The 27,592-nt window shown below is 43.0% G+C and overlaps 1 protein-coding gene across 1 annotated transcript in view; it reads right to left on the bottom strand.

Moving 5' to 3' along the window:
- VWF (von Willebrand factor) overlaps positions 1-27,592 on the bottom strand; it is a 193,873-nt gene that overhangs the window by 142,784 nt on the left and 23,497 nt on the right. The window contains exons 8-13 of the mRNA XM_087934258.1: positions 25,404-25,526; positions 23,331-23,442; positions 19,370-19,416; positions 16,366-16,502; positions 10,240-10,375; positions 2,489-2,589 (exon numbers count right to left, since the gene is read on the bottom strand). Of these exons, the coding sequence (XP_087790384.1) occupies positions 2,489-2,589; positions 10,240-10,375; positions 16,366-16,502; positions 19,370-19,416; positions 23,331-23,442; positions 25,404-25,526 (656 nt within the window). The remainder of the gene's footprint in view (positions 1-2,488; positions 2,590-10,239; positions 10,376-16,365; positions 16,503-19,369; positions 19,417-23,330; positions 23,443-25,403; positions 25,527-27,592) is intronic.

The raw sequence follows: 27,592 nt of genomic DNA, 5'->3' as shown, positions 1-27,592 counted from the left end.
GGTGACATGAGAGCAGTATTCTAATATCTGATAGAGGTGCCCTCAAGAAGAAAGGAGGTCAACCTTGTCCAAAGCACAAGAAGGCAGGTCAAGAAGCAATGGATGGAAACTAATCAAGGAGAGAAGCAACCTGGAACTAAGGAGAAATTTCCTGATAGTCAGAACAATCAATCAGTGGAACAACTTGCCTCCAGAAGTTGTGAATGCTCCAACGCTGGAGGTTTTAAGAAGAGATTGGTCAAGCATTTGTCTGAAATGGTATAAGTTTCCTGCTTGTGCAAGGGGTTGGACAAGAAGACCCCCAGGGTCCCTTCCAACTCTGTTATTGTTTTATAAGTGCATATAATATAATACAGCATTACACCATCTTGCCAGTTATTCTTTTACCTTATTCCTCATCCACAATCCCATGTTTTCTACAGCAACTGAAAATAATGTTTGCAGAGTCAGAAATGCTGTCCATGTGAAACTATTCACTATGGCATAAGAAATTCTAAACCCAACTTTCTAATGTTGATATAATATACTACAGCTAATCAAACTTCCTGGAGTTGCCCAAACATAAGGCAAGGTGTGATCAATTTATTGAGCTTCCGTACATCATACTAACATTTCTCTACCAGCAATTCCATGTTTTTCTCAGGGATTCTACTGGTCAGTCTTGTCCAGGTATAAAAATTAAGCCATTTCAGACATTTCATTAGTCCTTGGTTCAAAAACCAGCAAAAAAAAATCTAGGAATGGTACAAGAAAGCACTTTGGTGGCATTGCCAAAAAACCCCAAAACTACGTAAATGGTTTCATGAACATACTCAACAGTGAGTCTTCGTCTTTTCAATCAAAGAAATAAAACATTTGACACATTCCCAGCTCTTGAGATATTTCAGCATAGGAACTTGTTTTATGCATCCAATTTATGGCCGTAGATGAGAAAAAAGGCAGTTCAGTCAACATGATCTTATTCCATGCAGTCCCACCTTTCAAATAAATTTGTTTGTTTCCTGTCTCCATGGGAGGGGAGGATTAACACAAAATTGGGTTGTACCCAAAGAACTTTTGTCTTCAATAATAAACAAAACAGTACAAAACAAGGCTGTTTCTTTTTACAATGAAAAGTATGATTTTTTCATCTTATTCATACATAAAAAAGCCAATGCAGTGCCTAGACTACATCAACAGAGTGATCATATCAAGATCACGTGAAGTGTTAGTTCTTCTTTATAATACCTTGATAAGACCACTGAATCCAATTTTGGTCACCACATTATATAAAAAGATGTAGAGACCCTGGAAAGAGTGCAGAGAAGAATGACCAAGATAATTAGGGGTCTGGAGGCTAAAACATATGATGAATGGTTGCAGGAACTGGGCATATCTAATCTAATGAAGGGAAGAGATGATAGTAATCATCAGAGATGATAGCAATGTTGCAATATTTGAGGAGCTGTCCCAAAGAAGAGGGGTTCAATCTATTCTCCAAAGCAAAGAGGACAGGAAACAATAGATGGAAACCAATCAAAGAGGAAAAGCAACCTAGAAAGAAGGAGAAATTTCATGATAGTGAGAACAATTGGCCAGTAAAACATGAAAAATATAGATTAAAAGAGGAAATAAAATTGGCATATTAGTATATAGGTAGGACCAATGAGAAACTGTTGAATTCGAGAAACTGCCAAAAAATGGAGATCTATGCAAATATTCATATTTAATTTATAATACATATGTAGTTATACTTATATTGTATACTGAAAAATATATAACGTATCTTCTCTTATGGCTATGGAATCGAGAGCACAGTACATAGACTATAATTATATAGATTTATCTCTGATTTTTCTCTTTTTGGATACATATATGTACTTAGTGTTAATATGACACTTTTCTCTTTTGAACCAACGACCTATATACATGAAGCACTTTTTATCAATATTATTAAGACACTGTGAATTAGTATTACTAATACTATGTATAACTGTCAAGTATTAATTGTATGTATTGTATTTATTATACTGTCAAAAAATTATGCTGAAAGCTATTGACACATCTTCTATTATAGACATTTTTGTAATTTTTTTAATCTTTTGAATTTCTGTAAACTTTTTAATATTTTGAATTTCAATAAAGTATTTTAAAAAACCCAATGTGCCAGCTACACACAGAGAGAGACGGAGAGAGAGAAAGAGAGAGAGAGAGAGACAGACATTGCCCTTGTGTATTCAGGGTTATCCTGTCAACTAATTGCATCCTCTCTCTAGTCCAAGAAAGTTCCAGAGAAATGACTCAACTTCATCCCAGCCAAAGGCCCCAAAGATGTGCTCTCAAGTCTGAGACATTCTCTTACAGAGAAATATTTGGGAAATAAACAGTTTCGCAGCATGAATGCAGTGTTTAAATGCCAAGCGTTGGACAACGGTCAGATTTTCCAACAGCTTTTCTCCTTTAAAAAAAAAATGAAAATGTGAGGAGGAAAAGGGAAAGTCAATCATACCTTCATTACAAGGGTCCCCAACCCATCCCAGTCAAGATGCACGTTCTCCTTGTAACTGAGGTGAACAGCTGGCAGCACCGTGGGCTGGATGTGGAGAGTATCTGGAAGAAAGAAGGGCACGTCCTTAAGGGAATTTCCTTAGCGAGCATCAGCAACTCAGCAAATTGCCCTTTCAGACAAACATCCCCTCTGTCCCTTCTATGAAAAGGCAGCCAGGATTGACCCACTGGCATTGACCTCAAGTTGATCACTGGAAGCTCGTTCTTCCAACAAAAAGGAGCGGGCGGAAGCTGAGATTCCATTGGAACTCTCCTGAGAAACCACAAGGATCTACAAGCCTTTGCTTGTGCAGAACGGGGGACTTCAAACTTGACAGCTTTAAGACTTGTGGACTCCAACTCCCAGAATCCCTCCTCCAGTCATGTTAGCTGAGGAATTCTGGGAGTTGAAGTCCACAAGTCTTAAAGTTGCCAAGGTTGGACCCCCCTGGTATAGAGCATAATGGAGGTTTCCCCCAGGAGTATCTAGAATAACAGAGTTGGAAGGGACCTTGGAGGTCTTCTAGTCCAACCCCATGCCTAGGCAGGAAACCCTACACCACTTCAGACAAATGGTTATACAACATATTTTTAAAAACTTCCAAGTGTTGGAGCATTCACAACTTCTGGAGGCAAGTTGTTCCACTGGTTAATTGTTCTCACTGTCAGGAAATTTCTCCTTAGTTTTCGGTTGCTTCTCTCCTTGATTTGTTTCCACCCGTTGCTTCTTGTCCTACCTTCAGATGCTTTGGAGAATAGCTTGATTCCCTCTTCTTTGGGGCAGCCCAGGGGTGGGATTCTACAGGTTCACACCTATTCGCTACAACTGGTTGTTAACATTCTAAGCAGTTCAGAGAACTGGTTGTTCAAAGAAATTACTGGCCTAATCCTGTAAGGAAGGCAGGAAGGAAACATTCTGGTGTTGCTTACAGAAACTGCCTTTCCATTAACCCTTATTACATTCTTGGCAGGACTAGTCTTACTGTCTCAGGAACATCTCTGGAGTTTTTCCCCCCTCCTTTGCTGGTACTTTGTTTGTGTGGAGTGACCATTCAAAGTTACAACGGCATTGAAAAAAGTGACTTATGACCCCTTTTCACACTTACGACTGTTGCAGCATCCCTACAGTCATGAGAGGCCAGGCAAGGAGATGCGTGCCTCGATGTGAGTGATGTAGATTTGGCCACACCCAGCCAGTCACATTACCACCAAGCCACGCCCACCAACTAAGCCACGCCCACAGAACCGGTTGTTAAAAAAAATGAATCCCACCCCTGGGGCAGCCCCTGAGATATTGGAAGACTGCTATCATGTCTCCCCTAGTCCTTCTTGTCATTAAACTAGACATACCCAGTTCCTGCAACCATTCTTCATATGCCCTTTGCTCAGTGGTAGGATTCCACTTTTTTTTTTTACTACCAATTCTATGGGCATCGATTGGTGGACATGGCAGGGGAAGGATACTATAAAATCTTCAGTCAGAGGTTGTATTTGCCGGTTCTCCAAACTACTCAAAATTTCTGCTACCGGTTCTCCAGAACTGGCTGAATACCACCTCTGCCTTTGTTCCTTTGCTATTTGTACATATCTCTATGTACTTCCTTTGCTATTTCTACATTCAAGGGAAAAAATGTGTGGGGTTGACACTCAGTTTGGCAGCTCCTTCTGTAAGAACAGGTAGGGGGTTTTTTCCCTTCTTTTTGTCCTGTTTCAATCCACTGTAACTGTTAAGGTCCCTTCCTCAACCCTCTTTAACCAACCAGGCAAAATCAGCCTCTGGAAATCATCACAGCAGAAATTAAACAATCCAACTGATGCTGCTCCTCCCTTTTTAAAGAAACGAAGATGATCCTGCAGAAACTTTCTCTTTCCGAGGAGCATAAAGGGAGCCCGGGGGATATTAAATACTACAGGCTTCAGAGCCCTTCCCTGGAAGGAGCTTTTCAATGTTCAGGGAAAGCAAAACTGAGAACTTCTGAGTGAAACTTAGTCAATTATTACTCCAGCGAGCAAGTGTCTTCCTACTTTTCTAATTTTTTTAATTTTAATTTTACTAGCATATACCCAATGACCTCAGGGTCAGTTTATACAGACAGACAGTTTGCTCCAGTGATTAAGTCCAGTGATGGGTTAGAAACCAGGAGATCATGAATTCTAGTTCCGCCTCAGGCATGAAAACTGGCTGGGTGACTTTGGGCCAATCACCAGGAGACTGAGAGTTCTAGTCCTGCCTTAGGCATGAAAGCTGGCTGGGTGACTTTGGGCCAATCACCAGGAGACTGAGAGTTCTAGTCCCGCCTTAGGCATGAAAACTGGCTGGGTGACTTTGGGCCAATCACCAGGAGACTGAGAGTTCTAGTCCCGCCTTAGGCATGAAAACTGGCTGGGTGACTTTGGGCCAATCACCAGGAGACTGAGAGTTCTAGTCCCGCCTTAGGCATGAAAACTGGCTGGGTGACTTTGGGCCAATCACCAGGAGACTGAGAGTTCTAGTCCGCCTTAGGCATGAAAGCCGGCTGGGTGACTTTGGGCCAATCACCAGGAGACTGAGAGTTCTAGTCCCGCCTTAGGCATGAAAACTGGCTGGGTGACTTTGGGCCAATCACCAGGAGACTGAGAGTTCTAGTCCGCTTAGGCATGAAAACTGGCTGGGTGACTTTGGGCCAATCACCAGGAGACTGAGAGTTCTAGTCCCGCCTTAGGCATGAAAACTGGCTGGGTGACTTTGGGCCAATCACCAGGAGACTGAGAGTTCTAGTCCCGCCTTAGGCATGAAAGCCGGCTGGGTGACTTTGGGCCAATCACCAGGAGACTGAGAGTTCTAGTCCCGCCTTAGGCATGAAAACTGGCTGGGTGACTTTGGGCCAATCACCAGGAGACTGAGAGTTCTAGTCCCGTCTTAGGCATGAAAGCCAACTGGAGGACTTTGGGCCAATCACCAGGAGACTGAGAGTTCTAGTCCCGCCTTAGGCATGAAAACTGGCTGGGTGACTTTGGGCCAATCACCAGGAGACTGAGAGTTCTAGTCCCGCCTTAGGCATGAAAACTGGCTGGGTGACTTTGGGCCAATCACCAGGAGACTGAGAGTTCTAGTCCCGCCTTAGGCATGAAAACTGGCTGGGTGACTTTGGGCCAATCACCAGGAGACTGAGAGTTCTAGTCCCGCCTTAGGCATGAAAGCCGGCTGGGTGACTTTGGGCCAATCACCAGGAGACTGAGAGTTCTAGTCCCGCCTTAGGCATGAAAACTGGCTGGGTGACTTTGGGCCAATCACCAGGAGACTGAGAGTTCTAGTCCCGCCTTAGGCATGAAAGCCGGCTGGGTGACTTTGGGCCAATTACCAGGAGACTGAGAGTTCTAGTCCCACCTTAGGCATGAAAGCCGGCTGGGTGACTTTAGGCCAAGCACCAGGAGACTGAGAGTTCTACTCCCACCTTCAAACAAAAAACAATGGGTAACTTTGCGCCAGGCATTCTCAGCTCAACCCACCTCACAGGTTATTGCAGTGGGTAGAATAGGAGGATGGAGCTTTTATGTATGTTCGTTGCCTTGAGTTGCTTATAAAATAATAAAGGCAGGATACAAAGACTAATAAATTAAATATTAGGCTTCCACATATGCAGCCCTCCCAGCCTTGACTAAAACCTGTCCAGTTATTTGCTGACCAGGAGAGAGGTGTAGATATTTTTAAAGACATGATAGCAGTGTTCCAAAATCCAGGGACTGCCCCAAAGAAGAGGGAGTCAAGCTATTCTCCAAAGCACCTGAAGGCAGGACAAGAAACAATGGGTAGAAACTAATCAAGGAGAGAAGAAACTTAGAAACAGGGAGAAATTTCCTAAAAGTTAAAACAGTCAATCAGTGGAACAACTTGCCTCCAGAGGTGGTGAATGCTCCAACACTGGAAGTTTTTAAAAAGAGATTGGACAACCGTTTGTCTGAAATAGTGTAAGGTTACCTGCCTCAGCAGGGGGTTGGACTAGAAGACCTCCAAGGTGCCTTCCAACTCTGTTATTATTATACACTTTTATTCAACCCAGTCAACTATCAAATTCTGTACCTGTCAACAGTGGTATCCCCCAAGGCAGTGTTCTAGGACCAACTCTCTTCATACTCTACATAAATGACCTCTGTGATCATATTAAGAGCAACTGCGTTCTCTTTGCTGACAATGAAAAGCTGTTCAATACCACAGACAATGCTGCTACCCTTCAAAAAGATCTTGACTATGTATCAGAATGGTCAAACAAATGGCAACTTCAAATCTCAACAAATAAATGCTCTGTCTTACATATTGGCAAAAAAAATCAGAAAATAAAATACAGGCTGAATAGTCAAGACCTTGTTGATGATCCAAACTCTGTAAAGGACCTTGAAATACTCATCTCTAATGATCTAAGTGCTAGAGCCCACCGTAATACATAACCAAAAAGGCATTAAGAGTTGTTAACCTAATCCTACGTAGCTTTTTCTCTGATAATATCACACTACTAACTAGAGCATACAAAACATTTGCTAGACCAATACTCGAATACAGCTCATCAGTCTGGAACCCACATTACGTATCTGATATTAACACAGTTGAGAAAGTCCATAAATATTTCACAAGGAGAGTTCTCCACTCCTCTACTCGCTGTAGAAAACCTTATGCCACCAGACTTGAAATTCTAGACCTAGAAAACCTTGAATTACGCTGTCTTTGGTCTAATCCAAGTATGGTATATAAAATCATACATTGCAATGTCCTACCTGTCAATGAATACTTCAGCTTCAACCATAACAACACAAGAGCACACAATAGATACAAATTCAAGGTTAACCACACCAAACTTGATTGCAGGAAATATGATTTCAGCAACAGAGTGTTCTATGTCTGGAATACTCTACCTGACTCTGTGGTTTCTTCCCCAAACCCCAAAAACTTTAACCTTAGACTGTCTACTATTGACCTCACCCCTTTCCTAAGAGGTCTGTAGGGGGCGTGCATAAGCGCACCAACGTGCCTACCATCCCTGTCCTATTGTTTCTTTTATTTTTCTTATATGTACCCATTTTATGTATTCATAACTATGTATATACTTATACCTATTATCTTGTAAGCAATTGACAAATCAAATAAATAAAAAATAAATAAAAACATTTAGAAACGTATCACAAATATCATTTAATCATTGTTATTATTATTCATCACACAGTCAGCCAGATGTCCAGACTGGGTATGGCATTTTTGTCTACCCATCGAGTCCTTACCAAGGACCTGGACAAATCTGGATGTTTGATGGTGTTACAGATATTGCCGCAGGGATGGAAGCTGTTCCAAGTAAAGCTGCCTTCCGCAATTGACTGATGGCAAATTTGTCAATGCCCAGGGTGTTCAAGTGGTTTTGGGACTGCACCCAAGGCACCTATTACTACGTATCTTTTCTTTTATGTACACTAAAAGCATTTGCACCAAGACAAATTCCTTGTGTGTCCAATTACACTTGAGCAATAAATAATTCTATTCCATCCCATTCCATTCCATTCCATTCCATTCCATTCCATTCTATTCTATTCTATTCTATTCTATTCTATTCTATTCTATATTATTATATTTTCTATTCTATTCTATTCTATTCAATATTATTATATTTTCTATTCTATTCTATTCCATCCCATCCCATCCCATCCCATCCCATTCCATTCCATTCCATTCCATTCCATTCCATTCTATTCTATTCTATTCTATTCTATTCTATTCTATTCTATTCTATTCTACTGGTACTACCCTTGCTTGCCTTTGCCATAGTCGTTCTATATCTATTTGTAAGCCTTTGTATTTTGTTATCTTCTCCAGTTCTTTCTCTTGTATTCTGCTGCTGTTGTCATTATTATTGTTATTGTTATTGTTATTAGGTAAGCCTCAATTTACAACATTCTTTGGTGACGGTTCAAAGCTACAAGTCTCCCGTTTGAGCAGGAAGTTGGATTTAAGGCCTCCAAGGTCTCTTCCAGCTGATATTCTGTTAAAAAACAATACCCACAAGCTCTACAATTAAGGGCTCTGTTTGGCCTCCACATAGCAAATAACTTTGCTCCCGTTCAAAGAAAAGTTCTCCCAGCAAAGCACATGATAATTTGCATGATCCCTAGCAGCAACCCGTGACGGTTCAATCATCTTGAAATTGAAGCGTTCTGAGGAAAGACACCTCAAGCTCTTAGACAGCCTTTTTACGTCAAAAACACACACAGTTCTTTTGTAATCCCCTCTTCCCTTCTGGTAAGGAAATGTAGGCGGACCTGTTGACTAAATCCCTTACTCACAACTCCCTTCCAGTTAAACAATAAAGGAACCAGTGGGGGTGTGCTTGGGTGTATTTTCGTTATCTGAATTTCCCCAGAAGCAGCAGCTGGAAAAGTAAGGAAAACATTTAGGCTGCCCTTCCAGGACAGAATATGACCTAACTTAAATTCCATCTGAAACCAGAGTAGAGTAGAGTAGAGTAGAGTGGAGTGGAATGGAGTGGAGTGGAATGGAATTGAATGGAATTGAATGGAATTGAATGGAATGGAACAGAACAGAACAGAACAGAACAGAAAGGAATAAGAATAGGAATAGGAATAATAGAAATAGAAATAATAGAAATAGAATAGAATGGAATGGAATGGAATGGAATAGGAATAATAGAAATAGAAATAGAAATAATAGAAATAGAAATAGAATAGAACAGAACAGAACAGAACAGAACAGAACAGAATAGAATAGAATAGAATAGAATAGAATAGAATAGAATAGAATAGAATAAGGAACAATAGAATAGAATAAGGAAGAATAGAATGGAATGTATGGAACACAATGGAATAGGAATAAGAATAATAGAAATAGAAAGAATAGAAATAGAATAGAATAGGAGCTGGAAGGGACCTTGGAGGTCTTCTAGTCCAGCCCCTGCTCAAGCAGGAGACCCTATACTATTTCAAACAGTCTCTCCTTGAAAACTTCCAGTGATGAAGCACCCAGAATCTCCGAAGGCAAGCTGCTCCATTGGTTGATTGTTCTCACTGACAAAAAAAATCTCTCCTTATTTCTAGAGTTGAACCTCTCTTTAATCAATTTCCGCCCATTGTCCCTTGTCTGGCCTCATAACCCATAGTTCTTCATGGCAATTAGTGGTGATTGGAATGTGATTTTCAAATGCTCAAGGCAAATGACCAGTTTTCTTAAAGCTGTTTTTTTTTTTTTTTTGCAGAGGTCCAGTTTCCTCTGTTTCTGTTTTTGCCCTTCCTCTCTTGAAACCTAGCCCTTTTCCCTAAGCCCAAGATGCATCCATTTAACTTTCTGCTGTAGGTTTCCAGTTGTGCCAGAGATCCTGGTGGACGTAGATAAGGGAACAGACCAACCCATCCCAGAAAACAAAATTTAAAGTCTCTAAAAGTGCCGAAACCTCCTGAACTTTCTTCTCCCGTTGAAGAACAGGGCTTGAAATTAAGCTCTTAGACCAGGGATGTCCAACCTGGGAGACTTTAAGACTTGTGGACTTCAACTCCCAGAATTCCCCAGCCACCAATTTCCCCACCTCCATCTCACCTCTTCTGCGAACATGAATCTCACTATCTTGAAGTCCACAAGTCATAAAAGGCCCATCATTCCCCACCCCTGTTGTAACGAAACATGAGCTGGAGGTCTCCCTCCTGGAAATGGAGGAGATGGCATTAAGCAAGAAGGCGACGTACTTTGTAGGAAGGGAATCTGAACGTCCTGTCCATTCACGGACACACCACCACCATGTTTCAATTTGATAATGAGGTTCTCGTCCTGGAGTTGCACGGAGACTGAGCGGGTACACACCGCATCACGGTCATCAGCACACTAGGGAGACATCAAAAAGGAAACTTCAGCTTAATTATGACTTGAGTAGATCAGTGGCAAAAGGAGGGGAGGAATGCAATGGAGTGGAGTGGAGTGGAGTGGAGTGGAGTGGAGTGGAATGGAATAGAATAGAATAGAATAGAATAGAATAGAATAGAATAGAATAGAATAGAATAGAATAAATGGAGTGGAGTGGAGTGGAGTAGAGTAGAATAGTTATACAGAAATAGAATAATAAAGTTGCTGTTTTAATTGGAATGGAATGGAATGGAGTAGAGTAGAGTAGAGTAGAGTGGAGTAGAGTAGAGTAGAGTAGAGTAGAGTAGTAGTAAAGAGAGTGGAATAGTTATATAGAAATAAAATAATAAAAGTTGCTGTTTTAATTGGAATGCAATGGAGTAGCGTGCGTGCGTGGAGTAGAGTAGAATAGAATAGAATAGAATAGAATAGAATAGAATAAATGGAGTGGAGTGGAGTGGAGTAGAGTAGAATAGTTATACAGAAATAGAATAATAAAGTTGCTGTTTTAATTGGAATGGAATGGAATGGAGTAGAGTAGAGTAGAGTAGAGTAGAGTGGAGAGTAGAGTAGAGTAGAGTAAAGTAGAGTGGAATAGTTATATAGAAATAAAATAATAAAAGTTGCTGTTTTAATTGGAATGCAATGGAGTAGCGTGGCGTGGCGTGGAGTAGAGATAGAATAGAATAGAATAGAATAGAATAGAATAGAATAGAATAGAATAGAATATGGGGAGTGGAGTGGGTGGAGTGGAGTAGAGTAGAATAGTTATAGAAATAGAATAATAAAGTTGCTGTTTTAATTGGAATGGAGTGGAATGGAATGGAGTAGAGTGGAGTGGAGTAGAGTAGAGTAGAGAATAGTTATATAGAAATAGAATAATAAAGTTGCTGTTTTAATTGGAATGCAATGGAGTGGCGTGGCGTGGCGTGGCGTGGCGTGGCGTGGCGTGGCGTGGCGTCGAATGGAATAGAATAGAATAGAATAGAATAGAATAGAATAGAATAGAATAGAATAGAATAGAGCAGAGCAGAGCAGAGCAGAGCAGAACAGAACAGAACAGAACAGAACAGAACAGAACAGAATAGAATTCTTCATTGGCCAAATGTGATTAGGCACACAAGGAAATTGTCTCCTGTGCTTAAGCTCTCAGCGTACATACAAACAACAAAGTGGCAGGTCACAGACAGACTGTAAATCATAGTTATAGTCATAAGATACCAATAGGGAAGATAGTGGGAAAGATGAAGATGAGGAAAAATGAGAAATGAGAAAGATAAGAAGATGAGAAGGACAATAGTAATACAGTCCTACTTCATGGGTAAATATATTTAGCCCTTTGAACACCCTTGACTTGGACACTTGTCATGTAATATTCATATTGGTTATGTATAAAGAGCCACTTTGCACTAGAGACAGTGGGCAGATTTCAACCACTGATGGTAATGACCATAACAGCCATTCACTTTCCAGAGAAAACAGTAGTTCTGTGATTTTATCAATCACGTGAACCAATTATAATTCCTGGGATGTGGCAAGGGAAATCCAGACAGATCCATGCATCCCACCAAACTAAAACGATGAACCTCACTGGAAATCCTACTCTGTGCTTCTAACCTTGGGATACACAAAACATTGGCTTTTTGATAGCAGCATTCCTCAAGAAACATGATGTTGACTACTTCTGTACTTAACTTAGGTGGCTAGTTGTTGGTTCATATTTTAATGTTACTCTTGGTTTTTATTTTATAGTTTAGAATTCTGAATATCCTGGTCTGCCTGCCCCCCTTCTTCTTTCTCCTCTTCTCTCTGTCTCTCTGTCTCTCTGTCTCTGTCTGTCTGTCTCTCTCTGTCTCTCTCTCTCTCTCACACACACACACACACACACATCTATCTTAAAATCTATATCACTATGAAGATCAATATGATGGAATGTCAGGCAGATGTGGATCCTCGAGAGGGAGGGGCTGCATTCCAGAAGAGTAAGAGGCAACTCAATATCTTGTGTTAGAGAAAGAGGGTGAAGACAGCTCCTTCTTAACAGTTCTCAGATATATGTGTTAGATGCAGATAGTAGACCAAATAAATACCAGAAAACAGTCATGCTCAGTGTTCTCAAGACCAGAAAAACGTACGCATATGCTTCAAATAGGTTGGCCTTTCCCCCCATGTTTTAAGATCTGTCTCAGCTGCTGCCTCATTTCAGGTGGTTTTAATTTTTATACCCCTAAAATGCTTAGCAACTGCCTACCTCAAAATCAGTTTGTCCCAAGCATTAAACCACGGGTGTCAAACTCGCTGTGTCATGTGATGTACCACAACATTTTTCCCTTCTCAGAGCTGGGGTGGACGTGGCCTGCGAGTGACGCATCCGGCCCACGGGCCTCAAGTTTGACACCCCTGCATTAAGCCATCCAAAGCATTGGTGAAATGCTACTGGTTCAGCCTGGTTCACCTGATCCGGTAGCAAAAATTGCTCAGCTGAGAGGAAAAAGGAGATAAAAGTGCAGGATTGGCCCTCCCATCTACCCCTGAGCTTTTCTGTTCTTTATCCTCTCAGCTGATTGGTACAGCAGAGTGTTTGGTGGTGTTTGGAAACTTGCGCATGCGTGTTAGGTGCACATGTGCAAAGTGTACAATCACCGAACCAGTAGGGAAACTGGTAGAATCCCACCACTGATCCAAAAGTATGTTAAAACATGCTCCTGATTTCACAGATTTGTGGACAAGGTTTTCAGCTGCAACTTATTTTCCTGGGAATTTTTGATGGAATGTAGTAAGGAGGTGGGATTCCATGAGGGAGGAGTTGCATTCCCGAAGAATAAGAGGCAACTCAGTTCAAATACCATGTGTGAGAGAAAGAGGATGAAGGCAGCTCTTTCCTAATCATCCACAGAGCATATTGTAGATGCAGATAGCAGAGTTCTCAGTCTGGCAAGATTCTGTCTACAGGTATTACAGCTTGGAAGAAACATCACCTATCATTTTTGATTTGGGGCCTGAGGGAATTACTATCTGGCCCCCATCTGCTCCATCCTTATAATAAAGACTCAAGATCTGGCTTCAGCCTGGCCTTCTCCAATATTACAGAAGGGACCTTGGAGGTCTTCTAGTCAAACTGCCTTCACAAGCAGGAAACTCTACCATTTCAGACAAATGGCGATTCTCTATCGGCGATCTCTGTTCCTAATGTGATTAGACAAACTGAATTTTCAATTTATCCTCTTATTTTGAATTTTAAGTTCCCCTGGGAGCCCTGACAGACAACGTGGCATGGTGAGGGGGAAGAATGTGGAAAGATTAAGCATAACTGGAATAAATACTTCGGTGTAACTTCGATATTTGAATGAAATAGTTCATTTGCAGATGTGAACATGGCAGCATTCCAACAGGACTTTTTCCAGATGTTTATATTTATTGTCATACTGGATGATTAGTTCTCTTAGCTGCTGTCTAATGTTTATTAACAAGCTACTATACTTATACTAGAGATGCGGTGGCTAAGTTGGTGAGCTTGTCGATCAGAAAGGTCGGCAGTTCGGTGGCTTGAATCACTAGCGCCCCATAATGGAGTGAGCTCCCGTTACTTGTCCCAGCTTCTGCCAACCTAACAGTTTGAAAGCAGGTAAAAATGCAAGTAGAAAAATAGGGACCCCTTTGGTGGGAAGGGAACAGCGTTCCGTGCACCTTCGGCATTTAGTCATGCCGGCCACATGACCACGGAAACATCTTCGGACAGTGCTGGCTCTTCGGCTTTGTAACGGAATGCACACCACCCCCTAGAGCCAGAAAAAACGAGCACGTATGTGCGAGGGGAACCTTTATCTTACTCTATACTTATCCTACTCATCACTTTGTTTCATGGTAAGGCAAAAGAGCTGGGCTGCTGCTAAGTGAATCTAATCTTAATTAATCAGTGGAATAGCTTGCCTTCAAAAGTTGTGGGTGTTCCAACACTGGAGGTTTTTAAAAAGAGACGGGACAGCCACTTGTCTGAAATGGTATAGGGTTTCCTGCATGAGTAGGGACCCTCCAAGGTCCTTTCCAACTCAGTTATTCTATTAATCTCAGTGCTATCATGCTTGCTCCGCAACCTTCAGTTCATCATGTATTTCCTTAAGTAATTCATAGGCAGAGATTCACAACTTCTGCTTTCCTATTTGAAATCTATTGTTGTGAGCCGTTGCTCTTTCTGGAACTTCCGTTGCTGCTTTCTCATGTTCCCTGATTCTGCAAACAATATTTTCTGTTCCCAGAAATTCTGAATCCACTTCTGAAAGTGGATGTTGTTTTTCCCTTTCAGCAGGCCTCTTGTCAAAGAAGCAACAGAAAAATTGTGGGTTGCGGGCTCTCCTTCCTTCCTGATTCTGTACATCAACAACACACATGCAAAACAGCTTTTCTCATGACTCCACCACTCCTACCAGATTTTGACACGTGGTCAGGTTTGCTGTCTTCGGCTTGGGGACTTGCTGGCATGCTGCCCTCAAAGGGGGACATGTGGGGACATTGAGGGGGGGGGAATGAACAAATGGGCAATCAACCTGCATGTGTACCTGATGGGAAATTGGGGAGGGGGGAATGACAGCTTGATGAAGAGCAAGAGAGCTCAGAACCAGTTTGTGCTCACACCCAAGAAAGAATGAGAACTACCCTAAACATCTCAGCGTTCTCAAAACACCTAGGTGGATTCTTATTGACTAAAGACAGAGTGATAATGGAGGGAGGTGTGATGACCCAGAGCATGGCACAAAAGCAACAAAGTCACAAAAGTAGGTATAAAGACCCTTTAATTCCTCCAACTTGGCCCCCAATGTCCAATTATCATCAGCTGGAGAGAAAACTCTCCCAAGAACAATTTTTAAAGGGAAGAAATTCAGTCCAACCCCAAAGGACATATAAATTATAAATAAAAACCAAGACAAACCACATTGCAGCAATTAATGAGACACGGCAGGATTAGGAATTGCAGAATTCAAAAGATAATGAAACACACACAGTTGGGAGGATGCCAGAACCCAGATAAGACTAAAAAAGATAATGCATGCTTTGCTTCCAGCAAGGTGCTGTGCACAAACACCCTTTATATCCTGTTTTCCCTGCTGCAGCTAAAGAAGGGAATCAGGGCCCTTTTCTCCCTCATAACCTACATTGCTCCCATATCCGTTCCTCCCTGCGTGCCCTAGGATGAAGCGGGGGTGGGCCTGAGTCTTCCTCTGAATGCCCAGCAGACTATGCCCTTCCCCAGTTTCCTCCATAGCCACCGGAATCACACTCCCACACCCTGTCAGCTCGTTAATCTCCCCCTCGGAATCAGATTCCAACAGGGGCATGACAGGAGGGCTAGGATGCGGGGAAACTTTCTGTATCTTTTAAGTGTGGGAAATTTAGTTCTTGCCTGACTCTACTGCAACCAACATCTTTTAGTGAAAGAACCGATCACTTCAACCAAATGGAGTCAAAGGGTCTTTCTTTCCTAAGAGATCAGACTGGAGCAGGTCTGACACACATATTCCATGTTTACTACTGGATGAAAGCCACACTTAACCTTTGCATGAGACTAGGACACAAATGAAATGTGTTTTGATTTAAATGAAGCATACATAGAGCTTCCTTCAATACTCTTAAAATGAGGATCTCCAGATATTTAATAGTTTTGCTTCTTGCCTTAAACCTTACAATGAGCTGTAACTTTGGGAAGGATTTGTGGGTGGGAACAGGGGGGAGTGGAAGCATGATTGTGCACCTCTGAACTAACTTTTTTGGGAAGAGAGGATGGAGATCTATTCTGTGGGGTCCTTGGTGCTCTCTGAGCTTGGTGGTTTTCTTGCAGACATTTCATTACCGAGCTAGGTAACATCATCAGTGCCAACCCTGAGCTACAAATATTCTCTTCTATCAGAGACCCATTTCCTGGTACCCACATTTTTTTTTCCCACCACCACTTTCTCTTCCAATAAAGATGTTCTTACCTGGACTGTCTCAATGAAGACAGAAAAGGAGTTCCCTGCACAATCTCCAGCAAACAAGTAATGGCAGACTCCACTGAAGGTGAAATGTTTGTTGTCAAAGCTTTTGAAATGGGATTGACCGGTGACAGAACATTCTCCTGGAAAAGGAAATGCAAAGGCTTACTTGCAAACAGCAATAACACTTAGACTTACATAGCACTTCACAATGTTTACAGCCCCCTCTAACCGGTTTACAGAGTCAGCTATCTTTTAGTGCAAACCCTCTGCTTAATCAGGAGATCCTAGACTTATGTCTAAGGAAGTTCTACAGGTCATGGTTGTCCCAAGGGTGCTTTTTTCAAGAGGCAACTAGACTTTGTTGGTTTTCTTTGAAGACATTTTGCTTCTCATCCAAGAAGCTTCTTCAGCTCCGACAGGATGGTGGGAGAATGGAAGGATTTACACTCCTTGCAGACTGCTGGTCATTTGCATCCTTTTAGAGGGGCGTTGAGGCCACTTGGAGATTCATCTGTGTCCTCGGGGTCATCTGAGTAGTGCAAATGGGTGTGGTGCCTTCTTGGAACTGCTGAAAGGACTGTTGTATGGCAAATCCATTTGCACCATTCAGGTGACCCTTAGGACACAGATGAATCTCCAAGTGGCCTCAACAGCTCACTAAAAGGATGCAAATGACCAGCAGTCTGCAAGGAGTGTAAATCCTTCCATTGCCCAGCATCCAGTCAGAGCTGAAGAAGCTTCTTGGATGAGAAGTGAAACATCTTCAAAGAAAAACAACGAAGTCCAGTTGCCTCTTGAAAAAAACACCTTTGGGACAACCATGACCTGGACAATCTCCATAGACATAAGTCCTGCTTGAGCAGAGGATTGGACTAAAAGATGCCTATGTGTTCCCTGATTAAAGTCCACCTCTCTCCAGGCATATTTGGGTGGCTAAATAAACAGAAAGAATTTTCAGGGAACTTTGTAACCTCTTGCAAAGGGGTCACAAATGACCTTTAGCGATCATAGTATCTTTCACCTTTATTTCCAATTCAGTAGAGCTTTTGGTTGGCTTCCAAGTAGGTTTGAATTCTTTTGGGCTGTTTTTTAATTAGTGTACTTTCTTTGTTCAGTCTGACCCTTCCCACTTCAAGGGGAATAGCAGCTTTCTGAGCTGCTATTGAGAAATATGTTTCAGCAAGGAGATTAACCAAGGAAAAGGCTAGCCAATGTTGTCTTACTCCACGGTGGGACTGTTCGTTCCAGTCATTATTTGGATTGTTTTAATTGTTGTAAATCTGTGGGCTGCCCAGAATCCCGAGATAGATAGTCGTATAAATTGAACAAATAAATAAATATCACCTTTGCTTCATTTTGTTTTAGCTTAAAAGTTCCTCAAATTTTCACAGAAAGAAAGAAAGAAAGAAAGAAAGAAAGAAAGAAAGAAAGAAAGAAAGAAAGAAAGAAAGAAAGAAAGAAAAACAGTTAGATGAGAGACTTTGAAGATCTTCTAATCCAAACCCCTATACCATTCCAGACAAGTGGCTGTGCAGCCTCTTCTTAAAAACTTCCAGTAAAATAAATAAATTAAGGAAGGAAGGAAGAAAGGAAGGAAGGAAGGAAGGAAGGAAGGAAGGAAGAGGGAGGAGGGGAGGAGAGGGGAAGGGAAGGGAAGGGAAGGAAGGAAGGAAGGAAGGAAGGAAGGAAGGAAGGAAAGAAAGAAAGAAAGACCCTATGCAGTTGTGAGTTGCTGATGATTTAGATCCAACACATTTGTTTCATGAATAAAATCACACAAAAGCTGCCCCCCAAACACCCTGGTGATGCTAAACTGTTATCTCTTGAAGAGTTTTTACAGAACAACAGGAAAACAGGGTTTGAAGGGAGATTGGAGGTCTTCTAGGCCAATTCCCTTCTCAAGCAGGAGACCTTTTCAGGCAAATAGATGTCCTATCCCTTCTTTAAAATCTTCAGTGATGGAAAACCCACAACTTCCAAAAGCAAACTATTCCACTGGTTAATTAAGCCCCGGTTTCTCTTTATGGCTCTAATTGTCTGCGGTTCCTTGAAAAAAGGGATGCCGGGGAATCAGACCCAACGTCTCCTAAGTAATGTGTATTTCGGACGAAAGGATTGACCTCAGGAGGAACAGATGGCGAGACGGTACTCTTACGATCCTTTCAGCCTTTCACAGAATCTTCAGCTTTTGCTTCAAAAGCAGCCACTAATTTTGCCACAAAAACAATTCTGCCAGATGATATGGGGTACAGTGGGGTGGGGTGGGGTGGAGAACAAGGAAGGAGTTGCCCCATTTTTCATTCAGTTGGCCAGACTGTCTTCTTCCAGCTTCTGTTCATTTGACTCGCTGAGAGCATCTCTTGACTCTTTGTGGTGGAGCCTTTTTCAATTCTGTAAACAAACTGGGAGAGTTCCCACTTAGAATCATAGAATAACAGAGTTGGAAGGGACCTTGGAGGTCATCTAGTCCAACCCCCTGCTGGAGCAGGAGAGTCTATTCCAAATATTAGCCTCTGCCTAGGATCTAACTCACAGCCTCCCGATTGTGAGGTGAGTGCTCCACCAATCCTTTCTGCTGTTGGCGTGTGTGTGTGTGTGCCTGTGGGTGTTTGTGGGTGTGTCTTTGCTTGTGCTCACTCTGCCACAATTCCTCTGGGGTAGCAATTGCGTATCTCCTGCCAGATGGGTGTTGGAAGTTATGCAACTTCTGGAGCTGGGCCCCCTGAACCCCCAACAAAAATGAACTGGGACCAGTGCTGGACTGGAATTTGAAATAAACACAGAGGGAAGAAAAAACTTAAATGAAACCCAAAGAATTGAATAGCTAAGCTACCTTGACTGTGAAAACAGGAAAAAAAACAAATGACTTCTGGCAAGATTCCGAATGCATAGTTTGAGACAGAAGAAATAATATAATATAACTGAAGAATATATTAAAGAATATAACCGAAACCTATAATGGAAATAAACATCAAATCACTCATGGAATATTCCAGAACCAACATACCTGGACACGGCTCATTGTTGCAGACCCACGCTCCATGCCTGCAAATACTAGGAAATAAAACATTTCTCCGTGAAGGACAGAAGTGAATCATGTTCCTTATTATAAACATTCATTGCGTTAACAGTTCTCAATTACAGGTGGTCCTCAACTTACAGGAGTTCATTTGAAATTACAAGGGCACCGAAAGAAGTGTCTTATGACTGTTTTTCACATTTATGACCGTTTCAGCTCGCACACACACACACACACACGCACACACACACGGTCACGGGATTTACATTCAGATGTTTGGAGACTGGTTCATATTTATGATGGTCGCAATGTCCCAGGGGTCAGCTGATACACTTTTGAGATCTTCTGACCAGGAAAGTCAAGCGGGGAGCCAGATTCACTTAACGACCGTGTTGCTAATTTAACAACTGCATTGATTCAGTTTTTGGTGAGGCATAGAGTTAGAGAGTCGTTGGAATGTACTAACTCTTGCCATCCTGACTGCAGGGGTTTCTTCCCCAAAATTCAATAGGTAAATGAATATATAAATATATACCTATGTCTACAATCAATGTGTGGCTGTGAAAGCTGGACCACAAGGAAGGATGAGTGACAAAGAATGGAGGCCTTTGAACTCTGGTGCTGGAGAAGACTCCTGTGAGTCCCTTGGACTGCAAGGCGATCCAACCGGTCAGTCCTAGAGGAGACCAACCCTGACTGCTCTTTAGAAGGCCAGATCCTGAAGATGAAACTCAAATACTTTGGCTACCTCATGAGAAGGAAGGGAACTCACTGGAGAAGAATCTGTTCTGACCAAGCCTTCCTCAGACCATTATTAAGCACACGCTTAATCCAAACAACTCCTGCTTTATTTCAATGCTGGGAATTATTTTCATTCACAGCCAGTAATGAGTCCCAAACAATCCCTCGAGATAAGCACCCACCTTTCTCTCCTTTGAATTGCTACCAACAACTAAAGTGCCAAATTAAAAAACCAACTGAAGTACAAAGTCCACACAGAATTTCAAGGTTTAATTCTAACAGAGCGAACAAAGTTGCTTCCTGCAAAGGTTTCTCTACCTTTGCCTGTCCTTTATACCTTAGGGGAGGGGCAATCCTAGCCTTACTCCCGAGTTGCCCTTTTTGTCTTAGCTGCTGTTCCCTTCTAGCAGCTCTGTGCACACGCGTACTGGGAACAGGCTCCCCTTGGTCCTCTGCCTCGCTGCTGCCAGACTCCGAAGGCTCTGGAGTCAGCACACAATTCCCAGATGGTCCTGGCCCCATCTTCCCAGACTCCCGGACTGGTCCCTGTTCTTTCCCCCTGTCCAATTCCGCTGCCGTTTGCACAGGCTGAGGGTGAACTACAACAGAACCTAATGCTGGGAACGATTGAGGGCAAAAGAAGAATGGGATGACAGAGAAGGAGGTGGCTGGATGGAGTCACTGAAGCAGTTGGTGTGAGCTTAAATAGACTCCGGAGGATGGTAGAGGACAGGAAGGCCTGGAGGAATGTTGTCCATGGGGTCGCGATGGGTCGGACACAACTTTGCAACTAACAACATCTGCAAGAAAACTTATTAAGCTCAGAGAGCTCTAAGGACCCTGCAGGATTAGTCTCTTCTCCCCTCGCTCTGGCACAGATCTGGTTTGCTCTATTTTGTTTCTATGGGTGAAAAAAAAAACATTGAGAAACCCAATCACTAAACCCCCACAAGATGTGGGAAAGTCCATTCTGACCCGCGGGTGTCAGAATATCACTATAAAATTAAAATATTGTTGGAAGAAATATCCATGTGGTTCAGTTCCTAGCTGGGAGAAAAGCCCTGGAGACAAAATGGAGGCTGGAGGCTGATTAGAAAAATGGTTTAATGATGAAGCAGAACCACTAAGGACACGTGATTCTGGGTAGCTGACCACATGGAGTTTAGAGTGGGAGGGATATTTATACCTTCTCTTGGGCTTTGCACTTGAGCTTTCTGTTCCTGTGCAAGAACATGTCTTCTATTGTCTGTTGTCAGACTCCCATGGGGCCATGTAGAAATCTTAGGAGTTTGTCTGAGCTAAGTTTGGTTGACGTTTCTGAGGGGGATGCAATGAAGGGGCATTGGGCAATTCCTATTATGGCTGAGGGCTAATCCTACCTTTGTTGGATCTTGGGTGAGGGTATTTGCTTATGAATACAGCTATCTATCTTTTTATCTTTTTAGTGCTGACGTCTGCTGAGTGCTATTAAGGAAGGTGGGGGCTGCTTTCTCCCTCCAGGGAAATATAATATTTTGCCTTTTTAATATTTCCTAAAATGTTTCATTCTTCTAGGAGATGGGTGGATGGTGCTAACTTTCTACAATACAATAAGTCTACTGTTGGTCTTTACATTTCAGTGCTTTAAGTTTCACAGATCAAAGGATGGTTTGGTTTTGGCCTTGTTCTCTTGCTGGAGAATATTGACGTGCTTATGAAAGAGGCCCCTTTCTTGATCCCTGTAAACTGCTCGATGTTTAGCACTGGCCCCAGTGTCTGCTCCAGGGCTTGTCCAAAATGGAGCAGCTGGGGAAGGTCCTCTCAAAAACCAGCAACCGAAATGAAATTAAAAGTTGAACATGTTTAATTAATAACTTCTACCTGTTGTTTATTTGCACTGTATTGCATTTCGTTCAGCTGCATTGCATTGCATTCATTAGATTAGATTAGATTAGATTAGATTAACAGAGTTGGAAGTGACCTTATCGGTCATCTAATCCAACACCCACCCACCCTGCCAATTGCAGCGTGTTGCATTGCATTGCATTCAGCTGCATTTCATTTCATTGTGTTGCATTGCATTTAATTGCATTGTGTTGCATTGCATTTGATTGCATTGTGTTGCGTTGCATTTAATTGCATTGTGTTGTGTTGCATTTAATTGCTTGTGTTGCGTTGCATTTTATTGCATTGTGTTGCATTGCATTTAATTGTATTGTGTTGCATTGCATTGTCTTGCATTGCCTTAACCCTTGTATGTTTGGATCACCCTGATTTCAATTATCTGCATTTCATTACAGTACCTGTTAAACAATGGGGGGGGGGGATATCCCAGTATTTTAATCAGGAGCTATTTAAAGAAGAAACCCCACCTCCCAACCAAGGCATTGAGACTATCAGAGCAAGCTACGACGGATAAACAGGCCCCTCCTTTGCACGAATGGTGCCACCTAAACTGGTCATGAAACCCTGGCAAGAAAAACAACCAGGCTCAGAGAATGCCAAGATGCCAACAGACCAGAAATCCTGTCTTCCTAAATCATGGGCATTTCACATCACCAACTCAATGCCCTCCCCCTTATTCTCAATCCCTTGGCAACCCACAATCGTTGTGATTTCTGCCAACCTGAAAATGCAAGCGGACAAAGAGCTATTCATATCGCCCCTCCTTCCCCTCCAGCTGACCAATCCACTAGCCCACCTCTTTTTCTCACATCTTCTCAGCTCTGCAAAAGGAAGCACTTTCCCTCCCCTGCAGCTCACATCAAAGGGAAGTAGACTAGAAACAATGGTGTCAACAAGAGTCACGCAATGTGACATCGTAGGGGGCTCAGTCTCACTTGCTAAGGGGTATGAATGATGCAAATTGCATGATGACACCAGGGCAGGGTGATGTCATTCCTGTTTGTGCAAGGCAGCTATGTGTGCTTTTGTTGTAGAAAGAAAAAAAACGGTGAATGTCACTCATGCAGTTTGGAAACAGGAGATGAAATAGATCCGTAAGGGACAGATAGTCCTTCTCTCTTTATTTCTGACATTGTGGCATTCTGGCTCCAAAGTGAGATATCTAAAGTTCCAGGTGGAACAATGTTGTCACTCTCCTGCCCCTGCAGGTGAGCTTTCTGGGTGCACTTTGGGGCACCATCTTGCCCAGAACACTGTCCCTGACTTGGTCTCGCCTTATGGTTTATAGGATCCTCTTCATATTCCATCCAAGGATCATGCTTACCATGAGTTGCAGTCCTGATAAACTGAAGAGCCAGGAGGGAATTTCTTGCCAGAATTTATACAGGAGCAATTTTGGGCATCTACGCAAACGTCACCATCTAGGAGCTTTCCCTCTGGAAAGGGAAGGGAAGGAAAGGGAAAGAGAGAGGGAGAGGGAAGGGGAAGGGGAAGGGAAGAGAAGAGAAGAGAAGAGAAGAGAAGAGAAGAGAAGAGAAGAGAAGAGAAGAGAAGAGAAGAGAAGAGAAGAGAAGAGACAGAAGGAAAAGGAAAGAGGGCAGGAAGGAAGAAAATGAAAAGAGGGAGGGAGGGAAGAAAGGAGGAAGGAAGGAAGGAAGGAAGGAAGGAAGGAAGGAAGGAAGGAAGGAAGGAAGGAAGGAAGGAAATGAAAAGAGGGAGGGAGGGAAGAAAGAAGGAAGGAAGGAAAGAAGGAAAGAAAGAAAGAAAGAAGGAAGGAAGGAAGGAAGGAAGAAATTGAAAAGAGGGAAGGAGAGGGAGGGGGGAGGGAGGAGGGCAGGAATGAAGAAAATGAAAAGAGGGAGGGAGGGAGGGAAGGAAGGAAGGAAAAGGAAAGAAGGCAGGAATGAAGAAAATGAAAAGAGGGAGGGAGGGAGGAAAGAAGGAAGGAAGAAAAGAAAGAAGGAAGGAAGGAAAGAGGGCAGGAATGAAGAAAATGAAAAGAAGGAAGGAAGGAAGGAAAGAAGATTGGTTTAAATTTTAATTCTGCAGACGAACTGTATTTTGCAAAACCAACCCAAGACTATCTAAAAGACAAGCCCAGGAAAGCAATTAACTCCACTGGACACGCCTGGATCCTTCAAGGCACAAAAAGTCACCACCCATCACCCCCATTTCCTCACCGTAGTTTAGGACATAAAGCCACAACATAGAAAACGATGGAAAGTCATTTTTAGATTTTTGGTCTGTGTGGGTGTGAATTTTGTGAATTCAGTTCATCCAAGGTCGCGGGAAGCTTGGATGGTGCCAAAATGCCTCAGGGCAAATACCTCGGTGCCCTGCTCTCATTGCCTGTAGCCACCAGGCCGCGATTTTTTTCCAATTCAGCAGAGGCGTCCATGTGGCACAGCATGGACCGCCCCCCATCAAACAATTGAAAGCCGTCTCCCCCGCCAACCTCAGTTTGAACCCTCTCTAGAAAAAAAAGGCACTTTTTTTCAGTAGGCAACTGGACTTTCTTGCTTTTTCCTCCTTTGAAGACGTTTCGCTTCTCATCCAAGAAGCTTCTTCACCTCTGACTGGATAGTGGGGAAATGGAAGGATTTATACTCCTTGCAGACAGCTGGTCGTTTGCATCCTTATTAGGGAGTCGTTGAGGCCCCTTGGAGGTTTATCTGCGTCCTCAGGGTCGCCTGAGTAGTGCAAATGGTTTCTGTACTCTGCAATTTTTCCTCTGGAAATCCATTCCTACTCCCACGCCATTCCAAGGGTGTCCATCCCAAATTGTGTAACTAAAAGTCTATAGAGATTCTCAGTCATCCAGGTCATGGTTGTCTCAAAGGTGCTTTTTTCAGGAGACCACTGGATTTTCTGGTATTTTTTTTCTTTTGAAGATGTTTCGCTTCTCCTCCAAGAAGCTTCTTCAACGTCTTCAAAGGGGGAAAAAAAACCAAGGAAGTCCAGTGGCCTCCTGAAAAAATAAGCACCTTTGGCATAACCTTGACCTGGATGATTGAGAATCTTTACAGACATTTTAGAAAAAAAAACGCCTGCAGAACATCAGCCAGAGAAAAGGGCGACCAGACATTCCTGGCTCTTTATAGAGTGGCGTGTTTTTCTCCATTCCTCCATTTGCAGTGAAATCCTTCAGAAATAATCCTGAATCCTATGCGCAACCAGTTAATGCTGGAATGTGACTAATCCCTCCATCTACTTAAAAAAAAAAAAGTTTAAAGAGTGGTCCTTCTTCTTCGAGAGAGAGAGCGTGCATGCAGGGGGATCAATAAATACTTGTAAACATTCAAAAGGGACAGCGGTTTCCTTCTCTTAAATGAGGAAAACGGAAACACTGAGGCCCAGAAGATTTCTGCTGTACACAGACGCTTGTAAATAGAGTTACCGGGGCAGCTGCAACCGTCAACGCACTGCTCCGGACACACTTCATTGATATTCAGGCTCTGGCAGGTCTTGGCACAAGGGGACGTGCATTCGTGGTACTCCAAGCCGCTTGGACATCTTGGTCCTGAAAAGGTGGAAGACGGAGAAATGAACCTCACATCAACCTGGAATTGAGGAGAAACTTCCTCACGGTAAGGACAATTAATCAACGGAACAGCTGTGCCCCCAGAAGTTGTGGGTTGCTTCATCCCTCGAGGTCTTTAAGAAGAGAATGGACAATCCCTGGTATGAAATGGGATAGGGCCGTGATGGCGAACCTGTGGCACGCTGCCAGAGGTGGCACATAGAGCCCTCTATGCGGGCATGCAAGCCGTTGCCCCAGCTCAGCTCCGTTGTGCATGCGCATGCGCATGCGCCTCCCACCAGCCACCTGGTCTTCGGGGTCTCTGCCGTGTGTGCAGAGGGGGCAGGGCGTATGCGGGGGAGTGCATGCACTGGGGTATGCAAGCACGGGAGAAATGCATGGATGTGCGATGGGCGGGGCACATGCATGGGGGGGTGCACGCATTGCATTTTGGGTGTTTGCACACGTGCACTTTGGGGACTTGGCACCAAAAAAGTTAGCCATCACTGGTATGGGGTCTCCTGCTTGAGAAAAGGGGCTGGACTAGAAGACCTCCAAGGTTCGATTCTGATTAAGAACTTACAATTAAGACATCTCGAATCAAATAGAAGGAGGAGAACCTATCACACCCAAATCCTCTGTCCTGGTTTTTTTTTTTTTTAATTTGCACATTGATGGCTTCTCAGAAGGGAAATTGAGTCCATGTGAATCAACCAGTTAGAAGCGAGTCTGGACTTGACAGTTAACAGATAATCAGAGTTGGAAGGGACCTTGTAGGTCATCTAGTCCAACCTCCCACCCAAGCTGGAGACCCTACACCATTTCTGACAGATGGCATCCAATCTCTTCTTGAAAGTCTCAAGTGATGAAGCTCCCACAACTTCCGAGGGCAACTTCTGTTCCATGGGTTGATCGTTCTCACTGTCAGAAAGTTTCTCTTTATTTCCAGGTTAAATCTCTCCTTGTTCAGTTTCCATCCATTATTCCTTCTCTGGCCTACAGGAGCTTTAGAAAATAGCTTGACCCCTTCCTCTCTGGGGCAGCCCCTCAAATATTGGAAGGCTGCTATCGTGTCTCCCCTGGTCCTTCTCTTCACTAGACTAGCCAAGCCCAGTTCCTGTAACCATTCTTCATATGTTTTAGCCTCCAGTCCCCTAATCATCCTGGTTGCTCTTCTCTGCACTTTTTCTAGAGTGTCAACATCTTTTTTTGTAGTGTGGTGACCAGAATGCAGTAGTCTAGCTGTGGTCTTACTACCTCACTTGATCTTGATTGTATCCCTCTGTTAATGCAACTTAGGATTTCATTAGCTTTTTTGGTGGCGGCTGCACACTGCTGGCTCTTATTTAGCTGGTTATCCACTAAGATTTAGGCAACTAAATTGTGAGAAAAGGCCCAAAGTGAATTTGATGCAGGAATTGACTGAGCCCTGAGCTGACGTACCAATTTGTGTGTCTTTTTTTTTATTTTTAAGATGGATTACCTCAACTTATGACCACCATTGGGGCCCAACATTTCTATGGCTCAATGAGACCTTTCCTAAGTGAGCTTTTTCTTGCTCACCATTGTGAAGTGAAGCGTTGCAAGTTATTAAATTAGTAACAAGGTTGGTTCAAGCGAATCTGGCTTCCCCCTTTGGCCTTTGCCTGTCAGAAGGTCTCAAAAGGGATCGCAGGAGGCTCTGAGACACCGCCATCATCGTAAATGTAAGTCAGTTGCCAAGCAGCGGAGTTTTGATCATGTGACCCTGGGGAATGCCTCATTGTCCATAAGGGTGAAAAACGGTCATAAGTCACTTTGGCTCAGTGCCATTCAGAGGTGGTCCTCAGCTGGTTCTGACCAGTTCTGGAGAACCAGTAGCGGAAATTTTGAGTAGTTCAGAGAACCGGCAAATGCCACCTCTGACTGGCCCCGCCAACCCCATCTATTCTCTGCCTCCCATTGAGTCCCAGCTGATGGGCTGGGTCTTCTTTGATTGTCCTGCACAGGAGAATGGAGCTAGAAAGCAGGATAGTGGGGTGGGGTGTTATGACCCAACCAGGTTCCCAAAAGCAAACAGACAAAGG

This window comes from Pseudonaja textilis, chromosome 5, assembly GCF_049901715.1.
Source record: "Pseudonaja textilis isolate UNSWEBS1 chromosome 5, rPseTex1.2, whole genome shotgun sequence".
NCBI lineage: Eukaryota > Metazoa > Chordata > Lepidosauria > Squamata > Elapidae > Pseudonaja > Pseudonaja textilis.
The sequence above is the reverse complement of the archived record's forward strand: the minus strand, read 5'-3'. Positions and strand labels throughout refer to the sequence as shown.